This window comes from Amphiprion ocellaris, chromosome 2 (genome assembly GCF_022539595.1).
Source record: "Amphiprion ocellaris isolate individual 3 ecotype Okinawa chromosome 2, ASM2253959v1, whole genome shotgun sequence".
Lineage (NCBI taxonomy): Eukaryota > Metazoa > Chordata > Actinopteri > Pomacentridae > Amphiprion > Amphiprion ocellaris.
The window spans coordinates 35,908,085-35,935,357 of NC_072767.1; the positions used below are offsets into that span (position 1 = coordinate 35,908,085).

Below are 27,273 nucleotides of genomic sequence, written 5' to 3' on the forward strand. Positions count from 1 at the left end.
GTCTTTTTTTATGTTTAAATGTAGCCTCATATTGCTTTAAACGGATTTAGTTTTCTATTTGTAGTCAGGCACCGTGGCAGCTTACCTAAAACTACAAAATGGTCCTTCAAGATCCGTTTCCGTAAACAGTTCAAAGAAGCGTATCACGTAATGTAGCTGCGCAGCAACTGACTAAAGACACTAAACTCTTATCAGAGCATTTAACAGTTTAATGTATTTTATTTTGCTCTTTGTGTTTTCCTGTTTATCGCCATGTCATTGTTTGGTTGAAAAAGGTGAGTGATATTGTTAGACGGCCTGTTACTCCCGTAGTCACTGTGCCATTGAAAAATGTTGGGTTTATTTTGGTCGAGGGTCAGGATGTCTCTAAATACTGTTCACGAATCCCATTGAATAGCTCAGACTGTAATGGGTAGACAGTAGATTTAAAAAAAAAAGCTCATTTGTTCCTTCACTGGTCTATCACAATTTAAAACAAATCATTTCACTGTGGGGAAAAAACAAGTGTGTGTAATTGTGGTGTCCATTTGGCAGAATGCTTTGGTTCAATATCAGGCTAGAATAAGCCAAGTTTCTGCAGATTTGGACAATCACTGCAAGTCTGATGAATGAACTATGGCTTGTTCTGTATTTTATTATTGTTGCAACTGAGTTTTGACTGATTTTAGTTGGTCTCAAATCTTCACGTATCCTTTTACATCTTTGTGAAGTCTGACACTCAGATTTTAGAATTCCTCAGTTTATGTCAGTTAGGCTCATTGAAAATCACAGCTGTGCACAGTTTTTGTTTAAGTGGTCACAGGTTTTCTTGTGTGTTAGAGACTGCAGGTGTTTCCACTTTTGTTGCACTGAGTTTCTATCTTGGCGGCTGTATTTTCAATATATTTTTTTTCTGAAGTATCTCTTTTTGATTGATCTTCAGAAAAAAATCTGTAAAAAATCTTGTCAACATGGAAGGCAACTTTGGAGGTATTTTAATTTTGAATAATATGGTGTTTAAGTGATATTACACATGAACGTACTAGCTTCTGTTGTATATTGTATTTATTTTGACTTTGCTTTTTGTGTGTAGTTGTTCCTCTTAAACACAGGTTAGGTGTATGCTTATCTTTTTTTCAGTGCTATGCAAGAACTACTAAAAAGTACTAAAAGTATTTAAGTCGTTCATACATATATTATCACAGTTAGATTTATTCTTCAAAGTTTCTCTGTCAGATTTTGGTAACCTGCACTTTTTTGCAGATGAGAATCAGGACCATTGTGATGTTCTGAAGCAGTGGCTGCAATCCTCATCAGTGTCAGTGGAGCTCAGCAAAAAGGGTTTTCACAGGTATTTAGCTGTTTGTCTTCTACAATGAGTGATCAACCATTTTCCAGGCTAATTGTGAGAAGAATGAGTATGTCATTTCCAATGTATTTTAGGGAGGTGATAACCACTGTGGAGCTCAAATCTGATGTTCTGAGCGATGTTAGAGTTCTGTTGGTTCATCGATGGCCCAGAGGCGTCTACGTTGATCCATATCAACTCGCATCACTGAGTGATCAACGTGACTGGAAGGTAAGACTAGCACTTGTTGGCTTTCATTGATACCAAGTAACGAGCCAGAACACTGCGCCATATGAAATAATATTACAAACTGCACTCTTGTAAGCTTTGTGTAAATGTGTGTTCATTTAAACATTTCTGTATTCTCTTTGTAAGATTTTACTAGATTCAACCATAGACCTGGAGCTGCCTGCTCACAAGGCGTCAGGATTTGTCACCTATGTGTATCCCTCCCACATTGGACCAACTCCCAGATCGCTGAAAGTCACAATTCCAGTACATGGGCGCTACCATGAGCCTTCTTTTGTTGGGGAAACATTTACGTCTGTTGACATAGAAGCTCCTGAGCTACTGCTGTGGACTGTACAATGTAAGATGATCAAGTTTTGTTTTGGTTTCACGTGCATCTCTGTGTGGTTCCATTGTGAAATCAGCAGTTTTTCTGTGTACTGGAGGGAAGTTTTCCCTCCATATCTGGAAATTTTATTAAGATAAGATAAAACTTATTACATCCGAAGGGAATTCTTGCATCAGATATAGCTGTGAAAAAAATTACATAGAGTAAATGCAGTTGCTATGGGAAAAGCAATGAAATACAAGTACAATGCATTACTAAATGGAAATTTTAAAAGAAATAAAGCTAAATGAAGATTAAAACTGAAAAGAAACTAGTAAGACTGGCACTGATAAGTAGTAAAGTAATATTACACATGAAATTGAAACTGATTTTGCATCTACTACTGAGAAAGTAAAATTGCAAATAATATTGATACTGTTTTTCTTCCTATAATAATTATAGTTAAAAGTTGTAATCACAGGAAAAAAAACAGCTATTTTTGATATGTTGGTTTTATATGTTTATCATTATTCAGGTGAATATAGGATTTTATCCACACCTTTTATGATCAAAACAATAACAGAATGACTAAAGGCCCATCATATTAGATGTCAGAAACACACTGTTTATTTTAAAACCATTTAAATCCTTTCAGGTACGCAGCTCAACACCTTACAGCCTCATGCTGTCGTGGACGCCCCATGCACTGTCAGCAATTCAAGCACTTGTCAGTGGGTTAAAATCCAGCATCAGCAGGTAGTTTACAAAAAAATCTTTGCAGTATCATAAACTTAAAAAGTCCACCTCTGTTCCTTTTTCATGCAAGAAAAATGTCTTGTGTCCTGCAGGAGTTCAGCCCCTTGAGGTTCCAGTTTCCAGTCGGTGATGCGTCCTTGGTGGCGCCTGTATGTGGCGGAACTCTTCTGGTCACCATGATGTGCTGTGCGGCGCTGTCCAGATACATGTGGAAACATCGAATCATTTAGGCAGCAACAGTCAGCATAACTTGTGCTGCAGTTCTGTCTGATATGGAGCTCATTCCAGAGGCACTGCCCAGGGCACACAGGGAGATGACACTTCCTGTGTGGCTCGATTTATGAAACACTTAGTCAGGAATGTATGCTACCTCCAGTGACATCCTTTATCTTCACTGCAATCTGCATTTTAAACAGCTTATAATAACTCATTGCATATCTCTGCTCTGTCTGTTCTGTGGTGATTTTAAAGATATTTGCTATTTTATGCTGACTGTTTTGTCATGAAACTCTAATGTATTAGTGCTGCTTGCTTGACACTCTGTCCTGCTAATATTTCCTTTATGAAATTCTTTCTTTGATTCGCCAAACATTGCAGAGTATGCAGATAAGATTGCTGTAAATAAACATCTAAATCCAATGTTGACACTGACTTCTCGTTCTTTGTGTTACTTTGAAGAAAGCTGAATGTCATGATCAGCTGTAGGAGCTTAATCAGTTTTGTATTAGTTTTACATCTCTTTTTCACTGGTTTGCATCTCTATCTGGTATTTCTGGATGGTTTTTTTTGTGCTGTTTACATCTAATTGTGCTCATTATTGTACCGCAATGATGAACATTGGTTTGCGTGTCTTTCTGGTCTTTGTGTGTGTAGTTCCTTTCATGTATTTGTATTAATTTTTGCATCTTTTTCATTGGTTTGTATCACTTTAAGTTTCTTTCTGTATCTGCGTTTGCTTACATCTATTCTTGTACATTTCTGCATTTCCTCTTCACTGGTTTGCATCTCTTTCTTAATCTATTTTGTAATAACCTTTACATCTCTTTATCGTTGTTTGGCATCAGTTTCAGGGTTTTTTGGTTGACTGCAATAGTTTACATCTGTTTGTGTTCATTTTCGCACTAGTTCTCTATTATTATACATTTCTTTCTTGTTTTTTGTGTCTTTGCAGTTGTTTATGTCGATTTGTGTTTGTTTTGTATATCCTTTTATTGGTTTGTGTCTCTTTTTCTGCATTTTTTGCAGTCATTTATGACTATTTATGTAGTTATTTTTTATATCTCTGTCACTGGATTGCATCTCTTTCGTGTCTATGTGTATTTGCAGTTGCTCACATCCATTTTTGTTTATTTTTGCATCTCTTTTTCTTTGGATTTTTTTTTCAGTCTTTATGTATGTGTGTGCACGGAAGTCGATTTCTCATTCATTTTTGAACCTCCTTTTTATTTATTTGGCCTTTTTGTGTGTTTTTGTAGTAGTTTATGTCGATTTGTGGGGTGCACATCTATTTGTATTTGTTTGTCGATGTTGCTGATTTTTGGCTCTTTGTGTATATTTATTTTTTTTCTGTGTGTGTATTTGGTGTTGTTTTGTGTCTCTTTCTGGTTGTTGGATTCACCTCTTCACCAGTGGCTCCTGACTCTGGGCCCCAGGACCAGTGCCTAGCTGGCTCTTTCAGTAATCCACCTATGATGTTAGATCATATTATGACAAACCTGCCATAGGATTTTTTTTTTTTTTTTTTAAACTAGATAAATTCCATCCAGCTGAGGAGTAACCCTTCCTTTAATGCAGTTCAAATGCTGAACTACATTACCAAAGATGCTTTTCGACTCAATTCAACTGTTAACTTGCAGTTTCTGAACTTTCAGCATGTTTCTCGCTTTAAGTCTTCCCACCGGTGTAAAACGTGTTATTGTGGCTCCGAGTATTAGCACACAGGGCTGTAATTTGTGGCCTCAGAAAGCTGCCTGTCTCCTCTCACCATTCATTCGAAACATTTATTGAATAGACCAGGGCTGGGTCGGTAGTTCCGCTTCCCCTTCGCCATAGCGGAATTATCCAAGGGCCGAGAAGATAGAAGAAAAGTTGCATTGTAAATAGTTCCAGTCCGTTTTTCACTAACTTATTTGTTCGCCGTGTGTACCGGATACCCCCCATGTTACAGTGGATGTGCTTTTAACGGATTTACGGACGTCTTCCAAACCGTCGAGGATCGTACCGGAGTCAAGTTCTATTCAAGTTTAACTAGTGTGGAATCTCCGGTGAGCTCCGCCGCTGCTGCTCCTGCGTCGTCTGTGTTAGCCCGCAAATAAAGCACATTTCAACGGGACGGTATGCTACTTTACGGCCCGTCTAGTGTCGCCTAAACGGCCGCTTAGCAACGTTGACTTCTCGGTGGGGAAACCTCCAAGGCTGTTTGTCAGACACTACTTAGCTGGAAGCTCTATTAGGACCGCAAGAGTCAGTCTAGCTTCTCATGCTAACATAGCTTCTAAGCTAGCACATTTGTTGCCCAAGTAGTTGATGCTAGCGTTAGCCTGCTAGCCGCCCCTGTTGTTGCTCATTTGAAGGGCATTTTGAACAGACTTTAGGGTAGTAATACCATTATGTGAGAAAATAGTAGGCTAAATGTTGGTATGTGGAGGTTTTAAATCTTATGAAGAAACAAAAAGTGTCTGTTTTTCATCCCTGTATCATGTGCACTGGGAGGAGAGTAACTTTGATACTGCTTTTATTGTCATCTGGGCTCCTGATTTAGCTTTCAGATACTTCAGAACAAAAAACACGCTATCACCTTAACTGTTGGTTAAACATGACTTGTTTTTTTTGTACAGTCAGTTCTGCTGTGGTTCAGTTGAGTCACACTTTCTTCTGCTCTATTGTTAGTTTGTTTCTACATTACGTAGTGGCACTTGATTAGGGCTCCAAATGGCAATTGTTTTCACCGTTGATCAATCTGTTTATCATTTTCTTGATTACTCGATTAGATGTTTGGTCTATTTGTGTCAGAATATGGTGCAATTGTCAATCAGTATTTCCCAAAGCCTAAGATAGTGTTCTTAAATGTCTTGTTTTGTCCACAACTCCAAAAGATACTCAGCTTACTGTCATAGAGGAGCTAAGACACCAGAAAACACTCCCTTTAAAAAGCCTAAATCAGGATTCAGAAAAACTACTCAGGCCATTTTGTTGATTACTATGTAATGGTTGGCAGTAAACCATTGCAGCTTTACATCAAGTGCAGTAATTCTCTGTATGCAATTTTTTTGTTTATTGATATTCCTTTCTTATTTTCACTATCACCTTCACTGCTGTAGCACTGCAAAGTTTAATACTATGGGACTAATAGTGACTTATTTTAGCTCTTATTAAATTTTGCACGATTACTGAGAAGGAGTAATGAGAGTGAGAACATGTCAGAGTTTTCTCATCACCCAGTGTTTTCTTTGTTGTGGCCTAATGCAATGATAGTTTGCAATTACCAAACACTACACCCCTTTGACTAATCTTCCCACTTAAATGGCACCTTTCATTTAATTATTTTATTGCTGAAAGTAGTGCTTGATTATTAACCACCACACACTGTTGCATTTGAAACTTCACTGCAGCATTTTAACAAATGTCTGGTTGCCTTCCAGGTTCTTCTCGGTGCTCTTTTTCTCCTGTAGTGCCTGAGCACACCAGTCCCTGATGCTGATGTGAGTGCTGCCTCCCTCCCTCCCTCACTGTTTACCACCCTCTCCTTCCTCACCTGCTGTGTTCCTCTGCCTGGTTAGCCCTGCGAGGCTCGCGACAACCTCCTAGCAATGTGTGATAACGGCGACCCCGAGGATAAGCCCCCTGCCCCTCCGGTCAGGATGAGCAGCACCATCTTTAGCACCGGCTCTGGCAAAGACTCACTCTCAGCCAACCACAGCTCTAAACCGCTGCCTTCTGTGCCTGAGGAGAGGAAACCTCGCAATAAGATCATCTCAATCTTCTCTGGGGCTGAAAAAGGTGAGGCCAAGAGTTTGGTAACGTTTTGAGTAGATAGCTGAAGTCATTCTGAAGAATAGAAGTGTTTAAAGTCTAGAGTTTGTAATCAGTGTTGTCATCTTTAGTTACATTAAAGATTTGGTTGCTTTCAGGTGGTAAGAAGAAAGATCGAGACAAAGAGCGACCAGAAATCTCACCGCCGTCAGATTTTGAACACACCATACATGTTGGGTTTGATGCTGTAACAGGGGAGTTCACGGTGAGTTTTAATCGTTTGGCCATGCAGTTTTTTTCCTTTCACTGACTCCTGCTTTTTGACCAAAACACATCATTGCTTGCACCATTGACACATTTTGCTTTCTGTGTGTCATACACAGGGTATGCCGGAGCAATGGGCTCGACTACTCCAGACCTCAAACATCACCAAGTCAGAGCAGAAGAAAAACCCACAGGCTGTGCTTGATGTTCTTAAGTTCTACGACTCTACAGGCAACGGTCGCCAGAAGTACCTCAGCTTCTCATCCTCTGGTGAGACACAAAGGAAGAGTGGATCTATGTGTTTGGTGATGTTATGAAGTGCCAGTAATGTAAGGAGTAAACACAGTTATGTATTAGCCTTGAAATGAAACCTATTTAATAGGACCAAGTTTAATACGTGACTGCAGCTTATTAATAACTTCTTTTTGTGTTTGTAATTTACAGAAAAAGATGCATTCACTCCAGGGGTTCAGTCTGTAAGTATCTCAAGACCTTTGAAAATGTAGTTTAATTTGTTCTATGTTTTGGCGTATAAAGGTTAACAAACTTTGCTGTGACTTTGAATTAGCCCGTCAAAAAAGGCACGGAACCCTCATCTCCGAACATCAAAGACATTGATGACGATGACGACGATGAAACTCCTCCTCCTGTTGTCGCACCAAGACCAGAACATACAAAGAGTGTAAGTCACCTTCCGTGAGTTAACTTTATGGCATAATCATTTTTAAAATTCTTTCTAAATTGATTATCTTTTACTTTTTATGTACTGATCCTCTGCATTGATATGTTTTTGTTGTTTTGGAATGTTGTACAGGTATATACCCGCTCTGTTATTGAACCCATACCTGCACCCAGCACATGTCCGGATGGAGATACTGCCTCCAAGGCTGCAGACAGACAGAAGAAGAAGGGCAAGATGTCGGATGAGGAGATCATGGACAAACTGAGTAAGTTATTAATTCAGCAGTTTAGATATTATTGCCTTGTCATTTACCATTTCCTTAACACGTCATTGTAATGTGACTTACAGGAACCATAGTAAGCATTGGAGATCCCAAGAAGAAGTACACCAGATACGAAAAAATTGGTCAGGGGTGAGTGCAGATCAACCGTTTCCATGTAGAACCTGTGATAGGGTTTATATGTTGTTTGCATAGTACATGTGCAATCAAAAAAGCAACTGTACCTGATTTAAATTTGGCCACTACCCCCTTCAAAGTAGTCACCCTGTGCGGCAATACACTGTTCCTAGTGCTTCTGCTATATTTGGTACGCTCCCTGGAAATCCCATTCTGTAAGTGCAGTGAGCCCCATATGCGATGCGTTCAGGTTCTCCTTTACTATGTGAAAATAGCAACCCCTTAACTTGAATTTCATCTTGGGCAGTGGGAAGAAGTTGCAGGGATCCAAATTCAGCAAGTAAAGTTTGTAGAGAGCAATGATTGTGTTGATAGGGCCAAAAAAAATGAGCTCATGCATTGTCATGATGTAACACCCAGATGCTATCATACCACATTTCAGGTGGTTTGTGCCAAATGTTCTCCTTTAGGACATTCCAGTAGAATTCAGTGTTGAAATTTGACTCCGGGGGAAGAATTCAGTTTTCTCAACCATGTCAATGTTGGGTAAAATGAGCATCCTCTTGGCTACACTTCTGACCTGACGCAGCTTCTTTGGTCTTTGATTGCGAAAACTGTTTAGTCTTTTTGTGTTAGCCATGGATTCAGCTCTTGTGAGCATTGATGATGCTTATGCTTGTTGACTGAGGTCTTCACAGACTTTGACACAGTGCTGCTTCTTCAAATCCACGGTCACTGTGCAAACGATCACCTTCAAGTGATTGCAAAACCACTTGTAACTGTTGTCAAGATGTTGATCACACAACATCACGTAAAATCATAATTCACAAGAGTTACTGTTTGCACCATTTATCCACAATAGGAACAAAACCCCAACTTTTTGATCACACCTTGTGTATGTAGGTGCTAGTTGTAGTAACAGGATTTTTTTCACAGAAGTTAGTTTGACATTTAGTAGTAGGAAGAGCATAGTATAATTAATTATGAGGATACCTGACAAGACCAGAGCCATTGTTCATGTTATCAGGAACCTTTTTCTAAAGTAACGAGGCAGATCTGCTTGTGAAAACAATATATAGAAATATTACTATACTAATATGACCTTAAATTTCTCAACAAAACCTAGTTATTGTTTTCAAATTAAATTTGAAAAATCCAGAATTCAGCCATGATATACTCACACATGATGCTGATATAGATTTTATTAGATATTGTCTGACTTAAACAGATCATCTCCCTTGCAGTTGTTCCAGTGTTTTTCAGTCCTTAATATATAGACAAAGCCTTGTGTCATGCAGTTCAGATGAATTACACTTTTTGGCATTTACCTCGTTCAAAGCAGTATTTTTAGTTAGAAATGAAACATTATTTATAACCTCAATGTTTATATGTGCATATGCACATTTCCAGTCCAATTTGAGGAGCTTGTTTATTAAAACAAGTATTAAAAGTCATCTCACTCTTTTCACAGGGCATCAGGAACAGTATTCACAGCCATTGACGTCGCCACAGGACAGGAGGTAAACACTGACTGAGCACTGAATTACGTTGTGTAGAAACAACAACATAAGGGAAACACAACAAGTGGAACTGTGCAACTTTTGCCTCCCAGCTGTCTTGTGACAATTACGGAATAATGTTAAAACATACTGTAATGGTAGCAAAATTAAAGAAGTGTAATTAAGTTGGCAGAGGTGAACTATGCTATCAGATATCTATTTAAAGTCAGCTAACATTAGCCGTTAGAACCAGCGGGTCATATAAGAGCAAGAAGCATTGCATCAGCAAACCCACTGAGTGCATTAGACTGAGCAAGGTGCAGTTTATTGTTTGTGAATTCACCTAATCTGTACGAGAAATGCTTTTTTAAAAATCTTATTTCACAAGGTATAGTAATGTTTAAATGGTTTGGGTTAAGAAAAAGCCATTAAAAGTATATTATACCTGCACTAAATCTGTGATATTTTACAGGTCGCCATTAAACAGATCAACCTACAAAAGCAGCCGAAGAAAGAACTCATTATCAATGAAATTCTTGTGATGAAGGAGCTGAAGAACCCCAACATTGTCAACTTTTTAGACAGGTGAGAGCGAAACTAAACCTGCAGCTTGTTAAATCCGTAGAAGTAGACCATCTAATGATGATTGTAATGTGTTTAAAGTCATCACAAATGCACAGATGATTTTACGTAGAGTATAATGTTTTTATCTATACATCTTTCTGTCAGTTTCCTGATGGGGGAGGAGCTGTTTGTAGTGATGGAGTATCTGGCTGGTGGCTCGCTGACAGATGTGGTTACAGAGACCTGTATGGATGAGGCCCAGATAGCTGCTGTCTGCCGGGAGGTATGATGCACTTTGCACTCAGGGTCATACGAAACATGTCAAATCTAAGTCCCACTTTATGTGAAAGCTGAAACAAAAACCTATATTTACAACCACTCCTCCCTCGTGTCTCCATATCTGCAGTGTTTACAAGCTTTGGACTTCCTGCATGCGAACCAGGTCATCCACAGAGACATCAAAAGTGACAATGTGTTGCTTGGGATGGATGGTTCAGTCAAGCTGAGTAAGTCTGGTTCTGCTGTTAACAGCTACCAACCGCAGCCAGATGGACTTGGATCACTATGTGCTTTCACTGTAACTATGTATTTACTTTTTCTTTGTCTTCGACAGCCGATTTCGGCTTCTGTGCCCAGATCACTCCAGAGCAGAGCAAACGCAGCACCATGGTCGGCACGCCTTACTGGATGGCTCCTGAAGTGGTGACCAGGAAGGCTTATGGGCCGAAAGTAGACATTTGGTCGCTGGGTATAATGGCCATTGAGATGGTTGAAGGAGAGCCTCCCTACCTGAATGAGAACCCACTACGAGTGAGTACAATCACACTTCTTTGTTCAGAAAACTTTGGTATTGAGTGGAGCAGGATGAGTTCACCTGCTGTTTGACATAAAACCTTCCACATAAGTCATTCTTCAGTGTTGCAATAGTCTTAAATTTATATATGATTAGTAATTCAGTTGGTGAAAATGAGATCAGTGGTTTGCGTCTGTCAGACTTAGGGATAGTTGTACCACAACTGCAAGCCTTAAACTTTCATGAGTCAACATAAAAGCAGGACAAAACTCTGCAGAATTTTTCATGTTCTTCACAGGTACTGACAGCATGCAAAGCAGAATCTGGTCTATGAACAGCTGACTTGTTAGCTGAAGTCATCAATACGTAGTATTTCTGTTTTGTTTTTTTCTGGATTAGTCTATAGCTTGTGTTAATTGAATTTGTGATTGTATACAGATGTTATTGTCATCTGTCTGCAGCAAGCAACTTTTTAGTGCTCAGTATTAATTTATTGGGCCATGATAGGGTTGGGTGATATAACTGAAAAAATTCTCACAATAAAGCGGTTAACATCAGTTGATATTGCTAATTGTTGAGAATTTTAAAGACCTAATTTTAATGAAGACCAACAGATAGAATGTTCTGTTTGAATTTCACCGCTTTAGCCTTTTCATCTATTTCAATGGTGTCAACACAGCCATGAAAAACAGACAAATAAATACCTTTACAAACATACATTATAAAAGGATAAAGGAATCGTCACACTTGGAAAAACATGAAATAAAGCTGCAGACTAGCCTGCCTCGGGAGACCAATAGAAAGTTAGCAGGCTTCATTATTATGGGATACAATAGGCTGTTCATGTACCTGGGAGGTAGCAGAATGGGTTTGTTCATGCAACCAAACTTGCTGTTTCCTTTCTGTGCTTCAGGGCTACTTTGCATTTAATGCCCTTAAGTGAAACTATCAAACAATATTCTTATTGCTGCAGATTACGTGTCCGTTGCTTGTAAATATTGCCATTGTTTTATAATCCAGGCCTATCCTACATAATTTCATACTGACTGTGTAGCTCTTAGTCTTTTCACATAATATTTTACAAACCTCATCACTTTCACTGGAATATGCTCAGTTAAGACTTTATGGCAGCTGTTTGAATGCAGCGTTCAGACATGGTGGTTTAAATAGCTTTCACAGCATGAATAAAATACATTTTAAACATTTTTTATGTTGTCAGTTTGACTCATTACACTTGCTGAAAGTGTGTTGTTCAACAGAACTGCATCTCACAGTTGTAAGTTCCTTTTTTTTCCTCTCTCTCCTCTTCCTCTTTGTTCAGGCATTATACCTGATTGCCACAAATGGCACGCCCGAGCTTCAGAATCCTGAGAAGCTGTCTCCAGTTTTCAGAGATTTCCTCAACCGTTGCCTGGAAATGGATGTGGAGAAGCGAGGTGGAGGCAAAGAGCTCCTGCAGGTTAAAAACCTCTCCCAGCTGTTGCCTTTCTTTTTTATTTAACTATCCAGTGTGACTCCAGTTAACTCTTCCTGCTCTTCTCTTTGTTGATCTCATTTTTTTCAGCATCCGTTCCTGAAGCTGGCGAAGCCTCTCTCCAGTCTCACACCTCTCATCCTGGCAGCCAAGGAAGCAATGAAAGGCAATCGTTAGCTGATGAAACTAGCTACCCTGCCTTCCCATGCTGTGCACAAATATGTGCCAACCATTTAGATTTCGTGCCAGACAATAGGCTGAGAGTGACTCGCCACTCTTGATGCACCAGCCTTATAAGCCCTGACAAACCTCACTGTGAAGAAGACCAAAAATCTAGAGCACAACCCCACCGCTGTCCATATGAACTCTATTCACACTCAGACGTCAGAAGACAAGTCAAACTAAAGTGCTTAGTTTCAGAGTCAGGCATAGTTAATTTTGTACATCACATCTCCTGGTGACAGGTTAGGGCTAGGCTTGTATTTAACTTGGAATGAAGAAGACGCCTAGTTCTATTTAGTTTTTTTAATCAACTGCCTTAAACAAATGCAAAATGTTGCCTAATGTATTGTTGATTGTGTCAATGTCTCTTTTCCCATGATTTTTACTACCTTTGAAATTGACCTTTTCAGCGTGTCGGTGTCTTAGTTATTTTGATACTTGAATTTCATGTTTGTCCCCCCTTCTTGTTATATAATGTGTCTCATTCAATGAACACTTGCTATTTCCACATCGACCCATGTTTTATGGATATTTCTCTTACCGGTTTTATAGGAAACGTTTCGGTGCATTGATCATCATGGAGGTGTGCTGTGATTGTGTTGTTCTACAGTTGTCACTCCTGACAGATCTACTGTACCAGTTGTTACCCCCCTGTACCATTAGTCTCCTGATACCAGAGGCGCACCTTACAGGCAAAATTAAAATGTTAGATTGACAGGGTTTATACTTTCTTCTCTATTGTTGTTATTAAAAATGAGTATTGTATGTTGAACTCTGTCCTTTGTGTTCTTCCGGACTAAACTGATGCGCTTTTCCCATGTGTGTATTGTGTACTTAATAATTAGTTTGAGAAGAAGGAAACTAGTCATAGCCATATCATGCTGGTTAGCTGTGGAAGGCTGGTGGAGACAATTTGTTTATTTTTTTTTCCCGTTTTTGTTTTGGACAACTAACAACTTTGTCTGCGCACTCAAATAAATGCAACTGTTTTTGCTTTTGTGATTTGGGTGTGAATGTGATTGATATGCAGTTCCGTCACTTTTGTTTTCTAAAGCCACACAGAGTTTAATATTAGATTAGTATAAATACTTAAATAGAGCATCGATAACATTTTCTATATCAACTGTTTGCTGCAGAATCTGAAGATATTTATTTACAGTCAGTGTTGGCTTTGTTAAGTCTAACAGTGCAGATACAGCTTAAAGGTGTAGTTTTTAAATTGGTTAAAAACTCCTCAAATTCAATTTTATTTTGGAGTCGGTGAGTTTGCAATGCTTTTATTCTGGAGGATCGAAGAGGCGGAACTCGTAAGTAACGCCGCTGTAACGTCCGGACGAAGCTGAAAGAGTTTTTTTTTTGTTATTTTGCGACTGTTATATATAATGGCGGTCCAATTAAAAGACAAAGAAGCTTATCAAAGAATGAACTATCTGTACCAGGTAGGAAAAGATTTAAATTTAGTCGCTGTCAGGACGCTAACGCCAGAAACCCCACGGCTAACATGCTAACTATCGAGCTAAGCTAGTTACATTGAACCGTGTTTTGTCTCTGCAGGCTGCACATTGTGTTTTATCTGAAAACCCCAACAACGTGGAGCTGGCTCGGTTCTACTGCTTCACACAGAGGACGATTGCCAGACGTTTAGTGCTCAGACAGTAAGTCCAGTCAATCAAAACGCTGGTCTGGTAATGTTGGAGGGTTTTATCATGAGTAAGTTTGCTACACTTGCTTGTTCAGCAAGAAGTTTATTTTTATCAGTCTTGGAGTGGCACACTAAAAACACATACATAACTGAAATTTATGAAGTCTATTACAGGCTAGTTGAATTTTATGTCAATATGAGAGTAACAAAATCACATAGTGCTACACTCAGGTTTCTTATTTTACAGTTCATGTTAGAAATCATTTGATGTATATAGACTAATACAGGTACAATAAACATTTGTTCAGTATAGCGATCAAAGCTCAAAACAGACCAAAAGAAAATGTTTCAGCATATCTGTGGGAAAAAAATTTCACCCACTGGCAAAACCTATGTAGTTTATTAATGATTTCAGTACTGGAAATTCTAATTTATCTGTAACAATCTTTTTATTGCCACCAATTTCCACATTTGATAGTTGCTTAAAAAATGATTGGGTCACATTCTGTATAGCATTCATATGTGCAAAATATCACTTTCCTCCTGTGAAACAAAAACATGTGCCACATAAAAACAAATGATATAGCTTTACTAAACAGATCAAACTTTTACAGTAAAATAATGTCCAGTTGTTTGGAGCTCAGGATTCAATTCTGTAACTAATGATTTAACTGTAGCTCATAAACTGTGAATCTGTGTGGGACAGCTCATCTGTCTGAGGAGAAAACGTACAGAGTGTTATTTGCTGTTATATCGTGGCCTATCCTGTCACCATTTTTAGTAAAAAGCAATTAGTGAAGTAATTAATAAAGTTACTATTGTGTTGTGCGCAAATATGTTCACCTCTCTTGCTTTGGAGATAGAAACCAATGTTTTTCAGGTTGATAGCCACAGACAGGATGATGAAGTTGAAACATATTGAAAAAACTAAAATGTCCATGGTCTGTTTTGTTTCAGAGACCCATCAGTGAAGAGAACATTATGCAAGAAGTGCAGCTCGTTGCTCATCCCAGGTGTAACTGCTACAACAAGACAACGAAGTAAGCAAGTCTGTCATTTCCCCCACAACCTTGCATTACATCTTGAATGTAATTGTAAACATTTTTAGTCTATTCATGTGTGTGTGTGCTTCAGAAATAGATAATAAAATGCTCTTTTTGTTGATTTCATGTCCTAAGGAAAAAAGAACAAGACTCGCTTTACTGTGATGAGGTGTCTCAGCTGTGGCCAGAGCAAGAGCTTGCTGAACAATCCTGATTACTGTTTATGGGTCGACCGACCTGAAGCTCAGCTGGAGCAGCAAAAGCAGCCAGGTGACCAACCTCAAATTATAAGTTCTGCCAACACCCCTGATCTGAGACAAGATTCCTAAACCTTGTCTTAGATCTGCAACCCGATCATTTGTCTTTGAGGCTCTTATCAGAGTGTGACATTATGTGACATTCCACATTTGCCTTTGATGATGTTTTCGACCAAAACAGGCAGCTTAATCCTTAATTGTACTCCCTTGTGGACATGCAGACAGACAGCTGCAGACACTACTGATGCGTAGCTGTTGTCATGCCACTTTCTAGTGGCATACCATGTGTTTGTAGTTATTGCTATTACACCGATTGGTGTCAGTGTGTTCCACGTATGTAAATTACTGCTGGGGATTTGCACTTCTGCCATTGTAGCAAATTCACAGGAACAAATTGTGGGCTGCAAGCAGAGGCCCGCCCAGACTGTTGCAGACTTTTGGAAAAACTTACGTCACATGGACACTTTTTCACCCTCACATACTTACTTGAAAGTTTAGCACTGGCCTTATGATCTGCCCACAGGTTTATTTAAGATATTAAATAGAGGTCAGGTCCCCAGAAGTAACACTGCCAAGTCTAAAATAGATAAGATGTACAGTTGTCGAGACATTTAAAGAACAGGCGCATAGACAGGAAGACTTCCCTCTGTTTATTAGTGAAATTCACCACCTGTACAGAACACGGTTCATACAAGCATACTGCCAAATTCAGTAAATTCAGATTTCACCTTTCAGTTGCAAGAACAACTTAAACTGCACAAATCTGATACTATTTACTTTCTTTCTACAGATCAAGGATCATCTACTAAAAATCAGCCAAAAGACACGGAGCCTGATAAATCACAATCTTCTAAACCCAGTGCTGCTCAGAGTTCTGCCAGTACGTAGCAGCAACAGTTCCTCTCTCCTTCGTTTGAAATATGAACGACTGATTTTTGATTTATTTATTTTTTTGAATGAAATATTGTGTAGCCTTATCGTGAAACACATATCCATAATCTGAGGAAGTTACGTGATATTATTTATGATGCAAGCTTGTATTCAGTTTACTTCATTGGCCCATATTCCTGTCTCTTTCTTGATGCTACCACCTGGTGGCAACTATATGGCATCATGCACATGTTGGAGATAGTGGGTTTGTTCCAATGGAAAAGCTTCAGTCGTGGTTTCATTGAAAACAGGAGGCAAGAAAGGAACTATTAAATAGATTTTTGCTCAAGTTTTTTTTTTATCCCAAATATTCACATTTTCCACACGACTTTGTGAAATTGAAGTAAACATATTTTGGACATTGAACACTGTTTGTCAAGTTTAGATTTTTTGAAATACAGATCATCTTTCACTTTTTCTTCTTCTCTGCTTTGTCTCCTTTTGGCACTCTGAAGCGTGTCTTCTGGAAATATAGAAGGTTCTTGGCAAAAAACCTCGGGATATGACCCATGTACAAGAGAAGAGCAAGAGTCATGCCTGGAAAAAAGATAAATCCAATTACATTTAGCCGACACTGTAAACACTGTGTGCACTTCCAAAGAACTGACTGCTGATGCACGTATATTTAGTTTAATGTAATTTACCAATGAGTGGGCCCAGCCAGTAGACAACTGCATATTGTGTGAGGGTAGATCCTGGACAGTGGAAGGTGAGTCCATATGCCAGTGATGGATTAATGTAAGCTGAGGTGTAGCCTCTGGCTGCAGAAAAAAATGGTCACATAAAGATTACATTAGTTGCTTTTAGTTACACTGGTTAAAGACTCTTTGAAGACCTCAGAAGCAGATGCAAAAGTCGAATTTTTTTGTAAGAAAAATATCAAAGGAAGCACATTTTATATGTTCTTGTACAGAAAAAAGTGTGTGTGATGCCTGTGAAGAAGAAGATGATGAAATGCAATGATTTCTAATGCAGTAAGGATAAAAAAAAGGGGCCATTTCATGTAACACTTACCTGTATGGGTAAAGAATGTGAGGAGGACAGCGATCAGGGGAACCCGGATCAAAGCTGATCTCCGCTGTAGGTTCAGGTAGATCAGGTGAAGAATGAATGCACAGACAAACTCGGTGAAAAAGCCCTGAAGCACAGAGACCAGCAGAGAGGAGCTGCACTCTGCCGCCATCAGGTTTTTGATCATGTGCATGTCCGTCAGCTCCAGTTTCCAGTAGTACACAGCTGCAAGAAGGGCCAGGTGAGCCCCAGCAAACTGGGCTGTAATAGCCAGCAGGGTGGGCAGAGTGGAGGCCTCGAGCTGCAGGAACTTCTGCAAGACCAGGCTGGGATTCCCGGACGCAGCACCACAGATGACACCGTGGGTCAGCAGCAGCCCAAACAGCATAGTCACCGCCACATCAGGACCCAAGGCCCCGGCCCACTGACCCACCTCCACAATGGTCTGCACCTCCAGCCAACATGCCACCAGCATTAAAGAGGAGGCAAACTCCGAAATAAAACTGAATCGTGGCCATTTTCTAAGGAGTGTTCGAACTGAGGCTGCAAATATCACAACAGCCACAAAGTATCCGAGAGATGCGTTCAGTCCGGACATGGCTCAGGTCGGGTGTCCTGTATCTTCTTTGAAAAGGGGAATCAGTGAGGGGTTGACTCAACAACTTTACTTTGCCTGTTTGACAACGTGGCACATGCACAGACATATTTCTTATCAGAGACACGTCAGGTTAACCCCCAACCACCTGCCAAAATACACATGTGCTTTTGCAAGGTCAGATGAGGAAGCTGACATTCATTCAGTTTTTTACTGTATTACAGCTGTGGTTAAATTAGGAAAATATACTTTAAGTCTTTTTACTGATAGTAAATGGCTAGATTTCTGGTCTTTTGTCTTACATGACTTACTCTGGTGTAACCACTGTGCATCCATATGGTGATACTGATACTGATGATACTCAGTAAAATCCAGAAAAAAAATAACAAATTTACATGATAACCTTAAAAAAAACTGGTCAAAACTAAATAATAGCCACATGAATAAATCTGCATTTCTATAAAAGATCATTTGTTATTTTACAATATTGACCATAAAATTACACAATTTTATTGTTTAAATTAGCCCAAATATTATTTAACAGATATTTGACTTAATTTAAATGAAAAAAACATGTATGTTAATGCAGTCATTTACAGCTTGTCCCTGTTTTGTTAAATTACAGGTAAAATCTAGCAATATCACAGAAAAAATATTAATTTACATTTGACTGTATGAAAAACTGTACATTATGTCCACATTAAAAAATAGTATCATTACTAACAGTAATTTGCAGTGATATAATGTGTCCATAAAATTACACAATTTTTCCTGTATTTAGAACAACTAAGAATAGAATTATTTTACAGATATTGTTTGGTTTTTTTTTCAAAGATCTTTCTACATACAGAGCACAAAACAGGAAGCTCCCACAACATCAGTGTGAAATATTTTAGTTGGTGTTAGCATGCTAACATTTGCCAGGTAGCACTAAACTCAAAGTGCAGCTGCGCACTGTTCCCTCTAAGCTGCGCGCGTGCGCAATTGCGCACTGCTGACACGGTCTCCGCGCACAGAAAATCTGCGCTGCGCACAAAAAAAATACAACCTAAATTGTATATAAAATAAACACATAACAATTCATTCTGTGCTATTTTTCAATGTGAGTCAGTGAGTGACCGGTGACTGGCTGCTGCAGCCAATGATGCGATTCACATACGTATTTACCATAGACTGTATATAATGGTATTTACGCAGCTAATCAATGTCATGCATCCTTATGTGCAGCCACCGTTGTTCTCATAGATATGAATGAGTAGATAGGACACGCCCCTTTGAGCTGCGTGCTACTGCGAGGCTAAGCTAATGGGGCAAAGGTTCAGTGCATTCTGTTGATGTAAACGGTGTGAAAACGGAAACAAGAGGTATGCCGGCTCACTGTGCTGCATACAATTACACACTGCGTCGTACGATTGACACAAGGAAACTTGGAATGACTTTTCATAGGTAAGAATAGTTTTTGGCTCTTTTTTCATTATGAAATCTTGTTGAGAGCTTCCCGTCTATGAGAGCTAACTAGTTAGCCACTAGCAAAACGCTAATGCGAGCTAGCAGCTTGACAACCAAATACCAGACGATTAATAGTAGCTGTAGTATAGTTGTACAAGCAGTAGTAGTAATACTAAAAGTACAAGCAGCAGTAGTAGTATAAACAGCTGTTAGAGTTGTAGAAGTAGTATCAGCATTTGTAATAGTATTACAAGTTGTAGTAGCAGTTAGTGTACTAAAAACTACTACTAGTAGTAGTCACATTGCTATTACTACCACCAATACTACCAATAGTAGTTATAAAGCCTAACTCATATATATCCAGATTACCATCTATGTTCTTCCTCCAAACCCATTTTATGATTGGGATTACAGGCAGTTCTTTAGGACTGCTCTCAAATAATTGAAATGTTACTAAACAAGGTTATACTTATCAAATTAAATAGCTCTGGTCTCCAGTATATTGGCGAATTCGGTTCTTTGTACTTAATTTATTAGCATGATTTCTTTTTAATATGTTGTGTACAGACTAAATTACTTCTCTGTCTACTTTTCTTACTCCATGTAGGTTTCCCAGAGACTATGGGTTGAGGAGGAATTGGAAGTTTGTCGGCTTAGACCTGGTGTCATTCCATCAGTGTTTAACTTCCCGGCTCATCTTGGAAGAGTACGTGCCAGAAAGACCACGACCAAGCAGCCTTGAGATCTTAGACAGCGTCTCCTTCTGGTGGGTGTCAACGGTGTTCATGGTCAGGTCTGTGGTAATTCCGTCAAAAAACAAAACAGAAAAAAATCTAGATTATAAATCAACATGTAACCAAAGCACTCTGTTTATGACGCCATAGTATAGGATGTAGTTCTGAAAATGTCAAAGTATAGTATACTTTACTCAAGAATAACATAGTATGGCCTGTAGTTCATAGTACAGCATGTTGGCAAGAAAAAAAAACAAAACATAGATTGTTGTGTGGTTCAAAAAGCACAAAATGATAGGATGTTGCCTAAAATTGTCATGTATGATATGTGGTTCAAAAACTGTCATAGTGCAGTATATTGTCAAAATAGTATGTAATTCAAGAAAACATCAGAGTATAATATGTCATCTAAAAGATGCCATAGAATAATAATTTCATTGCACAAGAAGTATAGTAACTTTTAAAACTGTTCGAATTCTTATATGTTGCTAAAAGAAACAAAAAAAACTAAAACAAAAAAAAGGTCACAGTAATATGTCAATTTAAAAAGCCTATAGTATAGCGTGTCGCCCAACAAACATCATAGTATAGCATGTCACTCTAAAAACGTCACAGTATAGCCTTTAGTCCACAGCTGTCAGTAAGTGAGGAGCAACACAAAAACAGTCCAAACGCTGGTTTCCAGAGGGTTAGATGAGAATTTATTTGAAAGAGTAAGTTTACAACAACACAGCATGTGAGGGGGTTAAAAACAAATGGGTGTTAGTAAAATAAAAATAAATCAACAGAACTAAAAGTAAACTTCATGTTGACATTGATGGGCATTCCAACCAGGAACAAAGTAAAAGATAATCAATATGAAAAAAAACTCTTCCTGTTCACCTCTTAAAACCCAAAAACACACCGCAGTAGCACCCTAAACTAAAGCTACCAATGGGTTTCAATTCAATTCAATTCAATTTTATTTATATAGCGCCAATTACAGTCAAATTGTCTCGAGACGCTTTACAGAACCCATATGCCTGACCCCCAGAGCAAGCCAAAAGGCGACAGTGGCAAGGAAAACACCCTTTTAAAAGGGAAAAAAACCTCGAGCAGAACCCGGCTCTAATGTGGGGGGACCCATCTGCCTCCTGGCCGGGCGGGTTGAGAGGGACAGAAGAGGTAGAAAGGTAGAGATAGAGGGGTAGAGGTAGAGATAGAGGGATACAGATAGAGGGGTAGAGATAGAGAGGTGGGGGGGTGGGACACAAGGACCATAAAACACAGCCACACATCTGAAGCATCCAGCATCCAGCTCTGGGACCAGGGACACTCGGAGAAAGGACACAGAAAGAAACAGAGTGAATGTAATGCAATAATGGTATATATAGTAAATACATAGGTAGTTAGAGAAGGGCTCAAGAGAGGTTCCCCAGCAGTCTAGGCCTATAGCAGCATAACTAGGGGCAAACTAAAGGGACGTCAAGAGGGGAAGTCAGTTTTGCAAATGAAAACACCAGCTCACCCCGTCAGGGTCCCCCAGTCAGCCCTAACTATAAGCTTTGTCGAAAAGGAAGGTTTTAAGCCTGGTCTTAAAAATAGAGAGGATGTCCGCCTCCCGAACCCAAACTGGGAGCTGGTTCCACAGGAGAGGCGCCTGATAACTGAAGGCTCTGTCTCCCTGTTTTCCTTTCTGAACAATTCAAAGGTCCCTCTCTATCTCCCCACACATCCACCAACCACTGGAACACATCTCCAAAGTTCTGCCGGGCCAGCTCAGCTTCCCCTCAGAAGAAGTGCCGCCACCTGCCAGATGAAGGAGTCTTTTGAGAGGCAGCTGGCATCATGATTGGACTGTACTTTGGTCTGTTCCAATCCAGCTTCAGCTCCAGAGACGGCAGGTGGGACGAGTCAACGGAGGCCGGGTGGACGAAGGCATGCAGCTGAGTACAATCCAGAAAACAACAAATAAGTCAAAGGAAAGAGACATACATTGTAGAATTGTAGTAATTGTGGGCTGACTGATTTACTGATTATCAGTATTTTATTTTTTACTGATTTACGGTAATAAATACATTTAAAAATGGCGCTACTTTGGCTCTGAACCTTTATCTACCTGTGGTCGCTCTGTCTTCTGGAGTGATTTGATTGGTTATACGTCACGAATACAATTCCTTTAACTTAACATCTGTAAACAAAACAAAATGTATCAACAAAGTTTTCTGTTAGAGTTTGTGTTCTTCAAAGTTTAACTCCAAGATTTTCAATACTTTCATTTATCGCAAATGAATATCTACTCCAGATGTCTCACTAATAATCATTATCAGCCTTAAAAACCCACAAAACACCCCTCTATACTGGACCACACTTAGTACAGTCCGGTTCTCCCTTCTATAAATCTGCTTGGAATCTTCCACTTCCTGTTTGTCAAAGTGGCCTTCTACCTGGACAGGTTTTGTTGGAGCTCATGCAACAAACATTTTGGGTAAGTGCACTTTAATATGGATGGATGACACTGAATTAGAGTCTGTTTTAATGAGACTGAGTTAAGATGTGTAGCTCTGTCATTAAATAGGAAATTATTTCTCAGAATTCACAGAGAAAAGTCTGAAATATTTGCTAGGTTAGCGTCCCACATGTTCTTTGGCTCAGCTAAAGCTAACTCTCTCCAACTTCTGGATCTCTTGAGTTGCTTGTTGTTAAAATATCTTGCTAGAGGTGCTGAAGCTCAGAAAGTCTGAGATGTTTGTTCAGAATAAGCTCATTCTCAAGTCTTATCTGAACTGTCCTCTTTTGTTTGAACTTTCCCTAAACCTAGGAGTTAATGACAGAGCAGCACATCCAGACTCAGTCTCATTTATGTAGAGATTAAACTTCAGTGTCATTCATTGATGTTAAAGTGCAGTTTTTCAAATGTTTGTTGCACATGCTCCCGACCAAACCAGTCCAGGTGGAAGACGATGTGAAGAGAAAGCTCCAGAGGATGAATATCACACATTTACGTTGGAAATAAATGTCCTTTAATTTGACATTGTCATGCAAAAGTTGGATTTCCCTTTAATGATGTTCAAATCTTTGTTGAGTGTTTTGTTGATGTTTGTTTCTAAATGTTTTCTGACACTCGGCCCCAAAGATTAAAACCTTCTACGGCTCACAAGCTGCAACAATTCACACATTATCAACTATCTTTCTGACTAAACTAAGATAAAAAGTGAAAAACTGCCTGATTCCTGCATCATGAATGTAAATCTTTTTGGTTTTCATGACGGTAAACTGAATATATTTGGGTTTGACATTTTATAAACCAAAACAAGAAATGAATTACTGGAGAAAACAATCAACAGATTAATGGACAAAGAAAATGTGTTTTCCAACATATATGGCTGAATTACTCCAACATTACAAGATACATACAATTTGAATTCAATTTTATTTATATAACGCCAAATACAGGTCAAATTGTCTCAAGACACTTTATTTTTATATTTTTTGTCATATTTAAAATATGACAAAGTAAGAAATTTAAACCTCTTGACTAATCCAATTTATTACTTGGTTTTTAAGAGACTAATGGACAATTAAAATAATTTTCTCCACTAAAACTAATAAACATGAGGTCAAATAGAAGGAAGAGTTTTAAATACTGCAGTCCCACGATGACAAGAATAAAGTTTGTCAAGAAAAACTAAATCTGCTGGTGGATTCCATTAAAGTCCTAATGAATGATAATAAAGTGTGATACTAAAGGTTTGTGGTGCTAAAAATGTCAAAGTAAAGATATCAAGTTGAACATCTGGATGGAGGTTGATAAAAGTTAACCTCCCTTCATTTCTCTGGAGCCGACTCCATGGATTTTATGGATGGTGGTTAAAGACCTGCACTTCTACTCGTCTTCCTTCTAGTCGCTGTAAAAAGTCAGTCCATCCTGGCCGACTTCAACACCTCTTCATGACAACTTGTTCTGCCTCCGACCTCGTGGAAACTCCAGAAACTCGGGAAAACCCATGGAGACTCGAAGAACTCGTGGAGACTCGAAGAACTCGTAGGGCGGGGGAAGGTGTGGTGGGCGGTGGGGGAGTAGAGGGGGGAGGCCACCACCCACCTCCCCGCCCACTCTCCGCCCTGACTCCACCCAGACTCCGCCTTGGCTCTGCCCATGTGGTCACACAGAAACTACGATGCCAAAGGGACGACGAAATCATTTTTTTTTATCTGATCTGTAGCTCAGTGAGTTAAGGGTTTGTCTATGGAGCTGCAGGTCGCTGGTTCAAGACCAGACCCTTCTTAAATTTTTCTCAAAATCCTGGCAAAGACAAAGAAAGAAAACTGCCGGTGGTGGGTCTTGAACCGGCGACCTTCCATTTGGTAGCCACTCTTCTAACCCCCTGAGCTACTCGCTCAGATACTAATTCTTCCTTTTTTTGCGCATTTATCATCTATTTTTTGTCATTTTCGGGGTTTTTTTTAACTCGAGTCTCAACTCGACCGTTTTTCTCAGGAGGTTGGACTTGTAGCCTTTGTGCTGGAGGGTTGAACCTTCAGTTCCAAGACTTTCCAAGCCTCCACACCTCCCAAGTCCTCAGGACCTGAGCTTTCACACAGTCTGAGGGCTGAAATTTTCTAAGTCCCACAGTAGTTCTCTGTTGGATTGAACTTTCACACAGTCCAAAGACTGATATCTTCTAAGTTCCTGAGTAGTTCTCTGTTAGTTTGAACCTTCAGACAGTCCAAGGACTGAAATTTTAAAAGTTCCTGAGTACTTCTCTGTTAGTTTGAGCCTTCAGACTGTCTGAGGACTGAAATTTTAAAAGTTCCTGAGTACTTCTCTGTTAGTTTGAACCTTCAGACAGTCTGAGGACTGAAATCTTAAAAGTTTCTCAGTACTTCTCTGTTAGTTTGAACTTTATGGTTAACAAAGCCTTAAAACTTGTGACCATGAGTCTTGATTTCACATTTAGACCATCCATCTGAGTTCTTCTCAGACCTTCACCTGTGGGTTTTTTAGAAATCCTCAACAAACTTTGATTCTCTTCACTGAACAGTAAAGTTTGTGGAGATCAGAAGGTAACATTAGTTTGATAAATGCCTTCAACTACTAGTAGACTTTATCTGGAAAGCAGTTTTCTGAAATGAGTTCTTAGTAAATCTGTCCACAATCAAACCAAGAACATAGAAAGAGGAAATGTTTGAAGAAACAACTTGATGTTTTCGTTTCAGACTAGAAAACGCTTTAAGATCTTTATCTGTTTTTGCTCTTTTTGATCGTTTTATTGTCTCTTCTGTTTAATTTGATCTTCTAAAATCTAACTGGTGTCTTTTCAAATGTTTTGTCTTTAGTTTGATTCTTCTTAAACGTTTAGTTTCGCTCTTTTCTCACCTTTTATTCTTTTCTAATGTCTGATTTGATTTCCAAATGTTTTGTCTTTTTAATATTTAATTGTTTTTTCAAATGTTTTATCGGCTTGTTTGAGTTTTTTTTCCTTTCCCAATATTTAATGTTTCAATTAAATATTTAAGGTTTTTCTTTTTAAATGTTTTACCATCTTTTAATGTTTAATTTTCTTTTTAAATGCTTCATTGTATTTTCTGTTTAATTCCTATTTGAAGTTTTATTGTCTTTAAGATGTAATTTTCTAATTAAACATTTAATTTTTTAATTAAATGTTTTGTCTATTTAAAGGTTTAATAATCTAATTAACTGTTTTGCATTTTTTAAAAATGTTTAATATTCTTGTTTAATTGTATTTTTTAAATGTTTAATTATGGAAAATAATTTATCTAATTTTTAATATTTGTATTTTAAAAATTTTGTTTAATTTCAAAATGACATGTATTGTATCTTGTTGAATTATCTAATTCAATATTTTTTCTGTTTAATAGAATTTAATTGTATTTAATGTTTAACTCTATTAAACAGACAAAATTTTGAATTAGATTATTCAACAAGATACAATACATGTCATTATGAAATTAAACAAAATTTTAAAAATACAAATGTTAAAAATTACAGATAAAATATTTTCCATAATTAAACATTTAAAAATACAATTAAACAAGAATATTAAACATTTTTAAAAATGCAAAACATTTAATTAGATTACTAAACCTTTAAATAGACAAAACATTTAATTAAAAAATTAAATGTTTAATTAGAAAATTACGTCTTACATTTCTTAAATCTTTTTAATAATAAAACTTTTTAAAAGTTTTATTGTATTAATTGTTTTTCCTTTGATTTAATTGCTTTTTGTTATGTAGTTTATTTCTTTAATCTTCTTTTTCTGTAAAGATTTTAACCCCAACATTAAAAATGAAATAAACCCTTAAATCACAATGAAAATACTTCTGTTGTCACAATCATGAGTTAGTCAGTTATTCAGTTTATCAATTCAACTTTATTTGTTTAGCACCTTTTACACAGATGACAAAAATAAACAAGCAAAGAGAAAAAAACTATGCTAAAACTATGATTAAAATTCAAAAACATAAAGATTTAACATGGTAATAAAATATGTTGTGTCCAGGGGATGGAGGGAGTTTATTGTAGTCTTCTTGGGCTCACATGGGAAATCATTTAAAATATAAACTTGATATTCAGTCTAAGGAAACTGCAGAGCGACAGAAGAACCAACAATATCTCCCGTTTTCTCCTTTAATGAGTCGACTCTTCTTGTGCTTTCAGACCAAAGAACTACAGACTCTTCACAACCTGCTCAAACTCTTGGTACAGGACCTCACCACACGGGTCAAGAAGGTTTCCGTCTCATTTCTACTCTGAAGCTCACCTTCTCCTGCTCAAACTGCTGACAAATGTTTCTGCTGCTCTAAAGTCTGCTCTCCAGAACTTCCTAAAAACTCTCAAAGTCTCTTCTGCTGCAGGCTGCTTTGTAAAACTGTTCCAGAAAACCTCACTAAACCACATGGAGGGGCCTCAAGATAGTCGTCCAAATGAAACTGTACAAAAACCAAACTAGCACAATCCAAACACTGAAGTCTCCTGCAACCTACCAGAGAACCTCTGAGAACAGAGAATCAGGACAGGAACTCTTACCTTCCGGACAACCAACGTTGGTTCACAAACAAGAATACAGAATGTGTCTGACCAAAAACCTCTAAAGACTCAC

General features: G+C 38.4%; 4 protein-coding genes and 1 long non-coding RNA gene across 7 annotated transcripts; 4 read left to right on the forward strand and 1 right to left on the reverse strand.

Moving 5' to 3' along the window:
- The first annotated feature begins 116 nt into the window (after window positions 1-116).
- On the forward strand, window positions 117-3,284 carry pigx (phosphatidylinositol glycan anchor biosynthesis, class X). The gene is made up of 6 exons (XM_023271864.3): window positions 117-275; window positions 1,243-1,330; window positions 1,423-1,558; window positions 1,703-1,916; window positions 2,539-2,639; window positions 2,732-3,284. The coding sequence occupies exons 1-6, from the start codon at window positions 212-214 to the stop codon at window positions 2,867-2,869; spliced, it is 741 nt and encodes a 246-aa protein (XP_023127632.2). The 5' UTR covers window positions 117-211; the 3' UTR covers window positions 2,870-3,284.
- A 1,365-nt stretch (window positions 3,285-4,649) lies between these two features.
- On the forward strand, window positions 4,650-13,508 carry pak2b (p21 protein (Cdc42/Rac)-activated kinase 2b). Of its 3 annotated transcripts, none has more exons than XM_023271851.3 (16): window positions 4,650-4,973; window positions 6,281-6,340; window positions 6,419-6,638; window positions 6,770-6,876; window positions 6,995-7,145; window positions 7,320-7,351; window positions 7,444-7,557; window positions 7,690-7,822; window positions 7,906-7,969; window positions 9,426-9,474; window positions 9,926-10,038; window positions 10,183-10,300; window positions 10,424-10,523; window positions 10,631-10,827; window positions 12,132-12,269; window positions 12,375-13,508. In XM_023271851.3, exons 3-16 carry the CDS (start codon window positions 6,449-6,451, stop codon window positions 12,459-12,461), a joined length of 1,593 nt encoding a protein of 530 aa, XP_023127619.1. In that variant the 5' UTR covers window positions 4,650-4,973; window positions 6,281-6,340; window positions 6,419-6,448; the 3' UTR covers window positions 12,462-13,508. The 3 variants fall into 3 exon arrangements, with proteins under 3 accessions (XP_023127619.1, XP_023127618.1, XP_023127617.1); XM_023271850.3 differs by having other exon boundaries at window positions 4,650-4,903; XM_023271849.3 differs by having other exon boundaries at window positions 4,652-4,903; window positions 6,281-6,638.
- Window positions 13,509-13,788: 280 nt separating this feature from the next.
- On the forward strand, window positions 13,789-16,795 carry rpp21 (ribonuclease P 21 subunit). Its single transcript, XM_023271848.3, has 5 exons — window positions 13,789-13,945; window positions 14,061-14,161; window positions 15,106-15,188; window positions 15,327-15,461; window positions 16,239-16,795. The coding sequence occupies exons 1-5, from the start codon at window positions 13,889-13,891 to the stop codon at window positions 16,334-16,336; spliced, it is 474 nt and encodes a 157-aa protein (XP_023127616.3). The 5' UTR covers window positions 13,789-13,888; the 3' UTR covers window positions 16,337-16,795.
- Window positions 16,078-18,052, reverse strand: aqp12 (aquaporin 12). The gene is made up of 3 exons (XM_023271847.3): window positions 17,393-18,052; window positions 17,023-17,139; window positions 16,078-16,915 (listed from the first exon to the last, which is right to left on the reverse strand). The coding sequence occupies exons 1-3, from the start codon at window positions 17,985-17,987 to the stop codon at window positions 16,788-16,790; spliced, it is 840 nt and encodes a 279-aa protein (XP_023127615.1). The 5' UTR covers window positions 17,988-18,052; the 3' UTR covers window positions 16,078-16,787.
- Window positions 18,053-19,440: 1,388 nt separating this feature from the next.
- Window positions 19,441-22,235, forward strand: LOC129347695 (uncharacterized). The gene is made up of 2 exons (XR_008599914.1): window positions 19,441-20,199; window positions 21,858-22,235. It is a non-coding gene; the product is annotated as an uncharacterized LOC129347695 (long non-coding RNA).
- The last annotated feature ends 5,038 nt before the right edge of the window (window positions 22,236-27,273 follow it).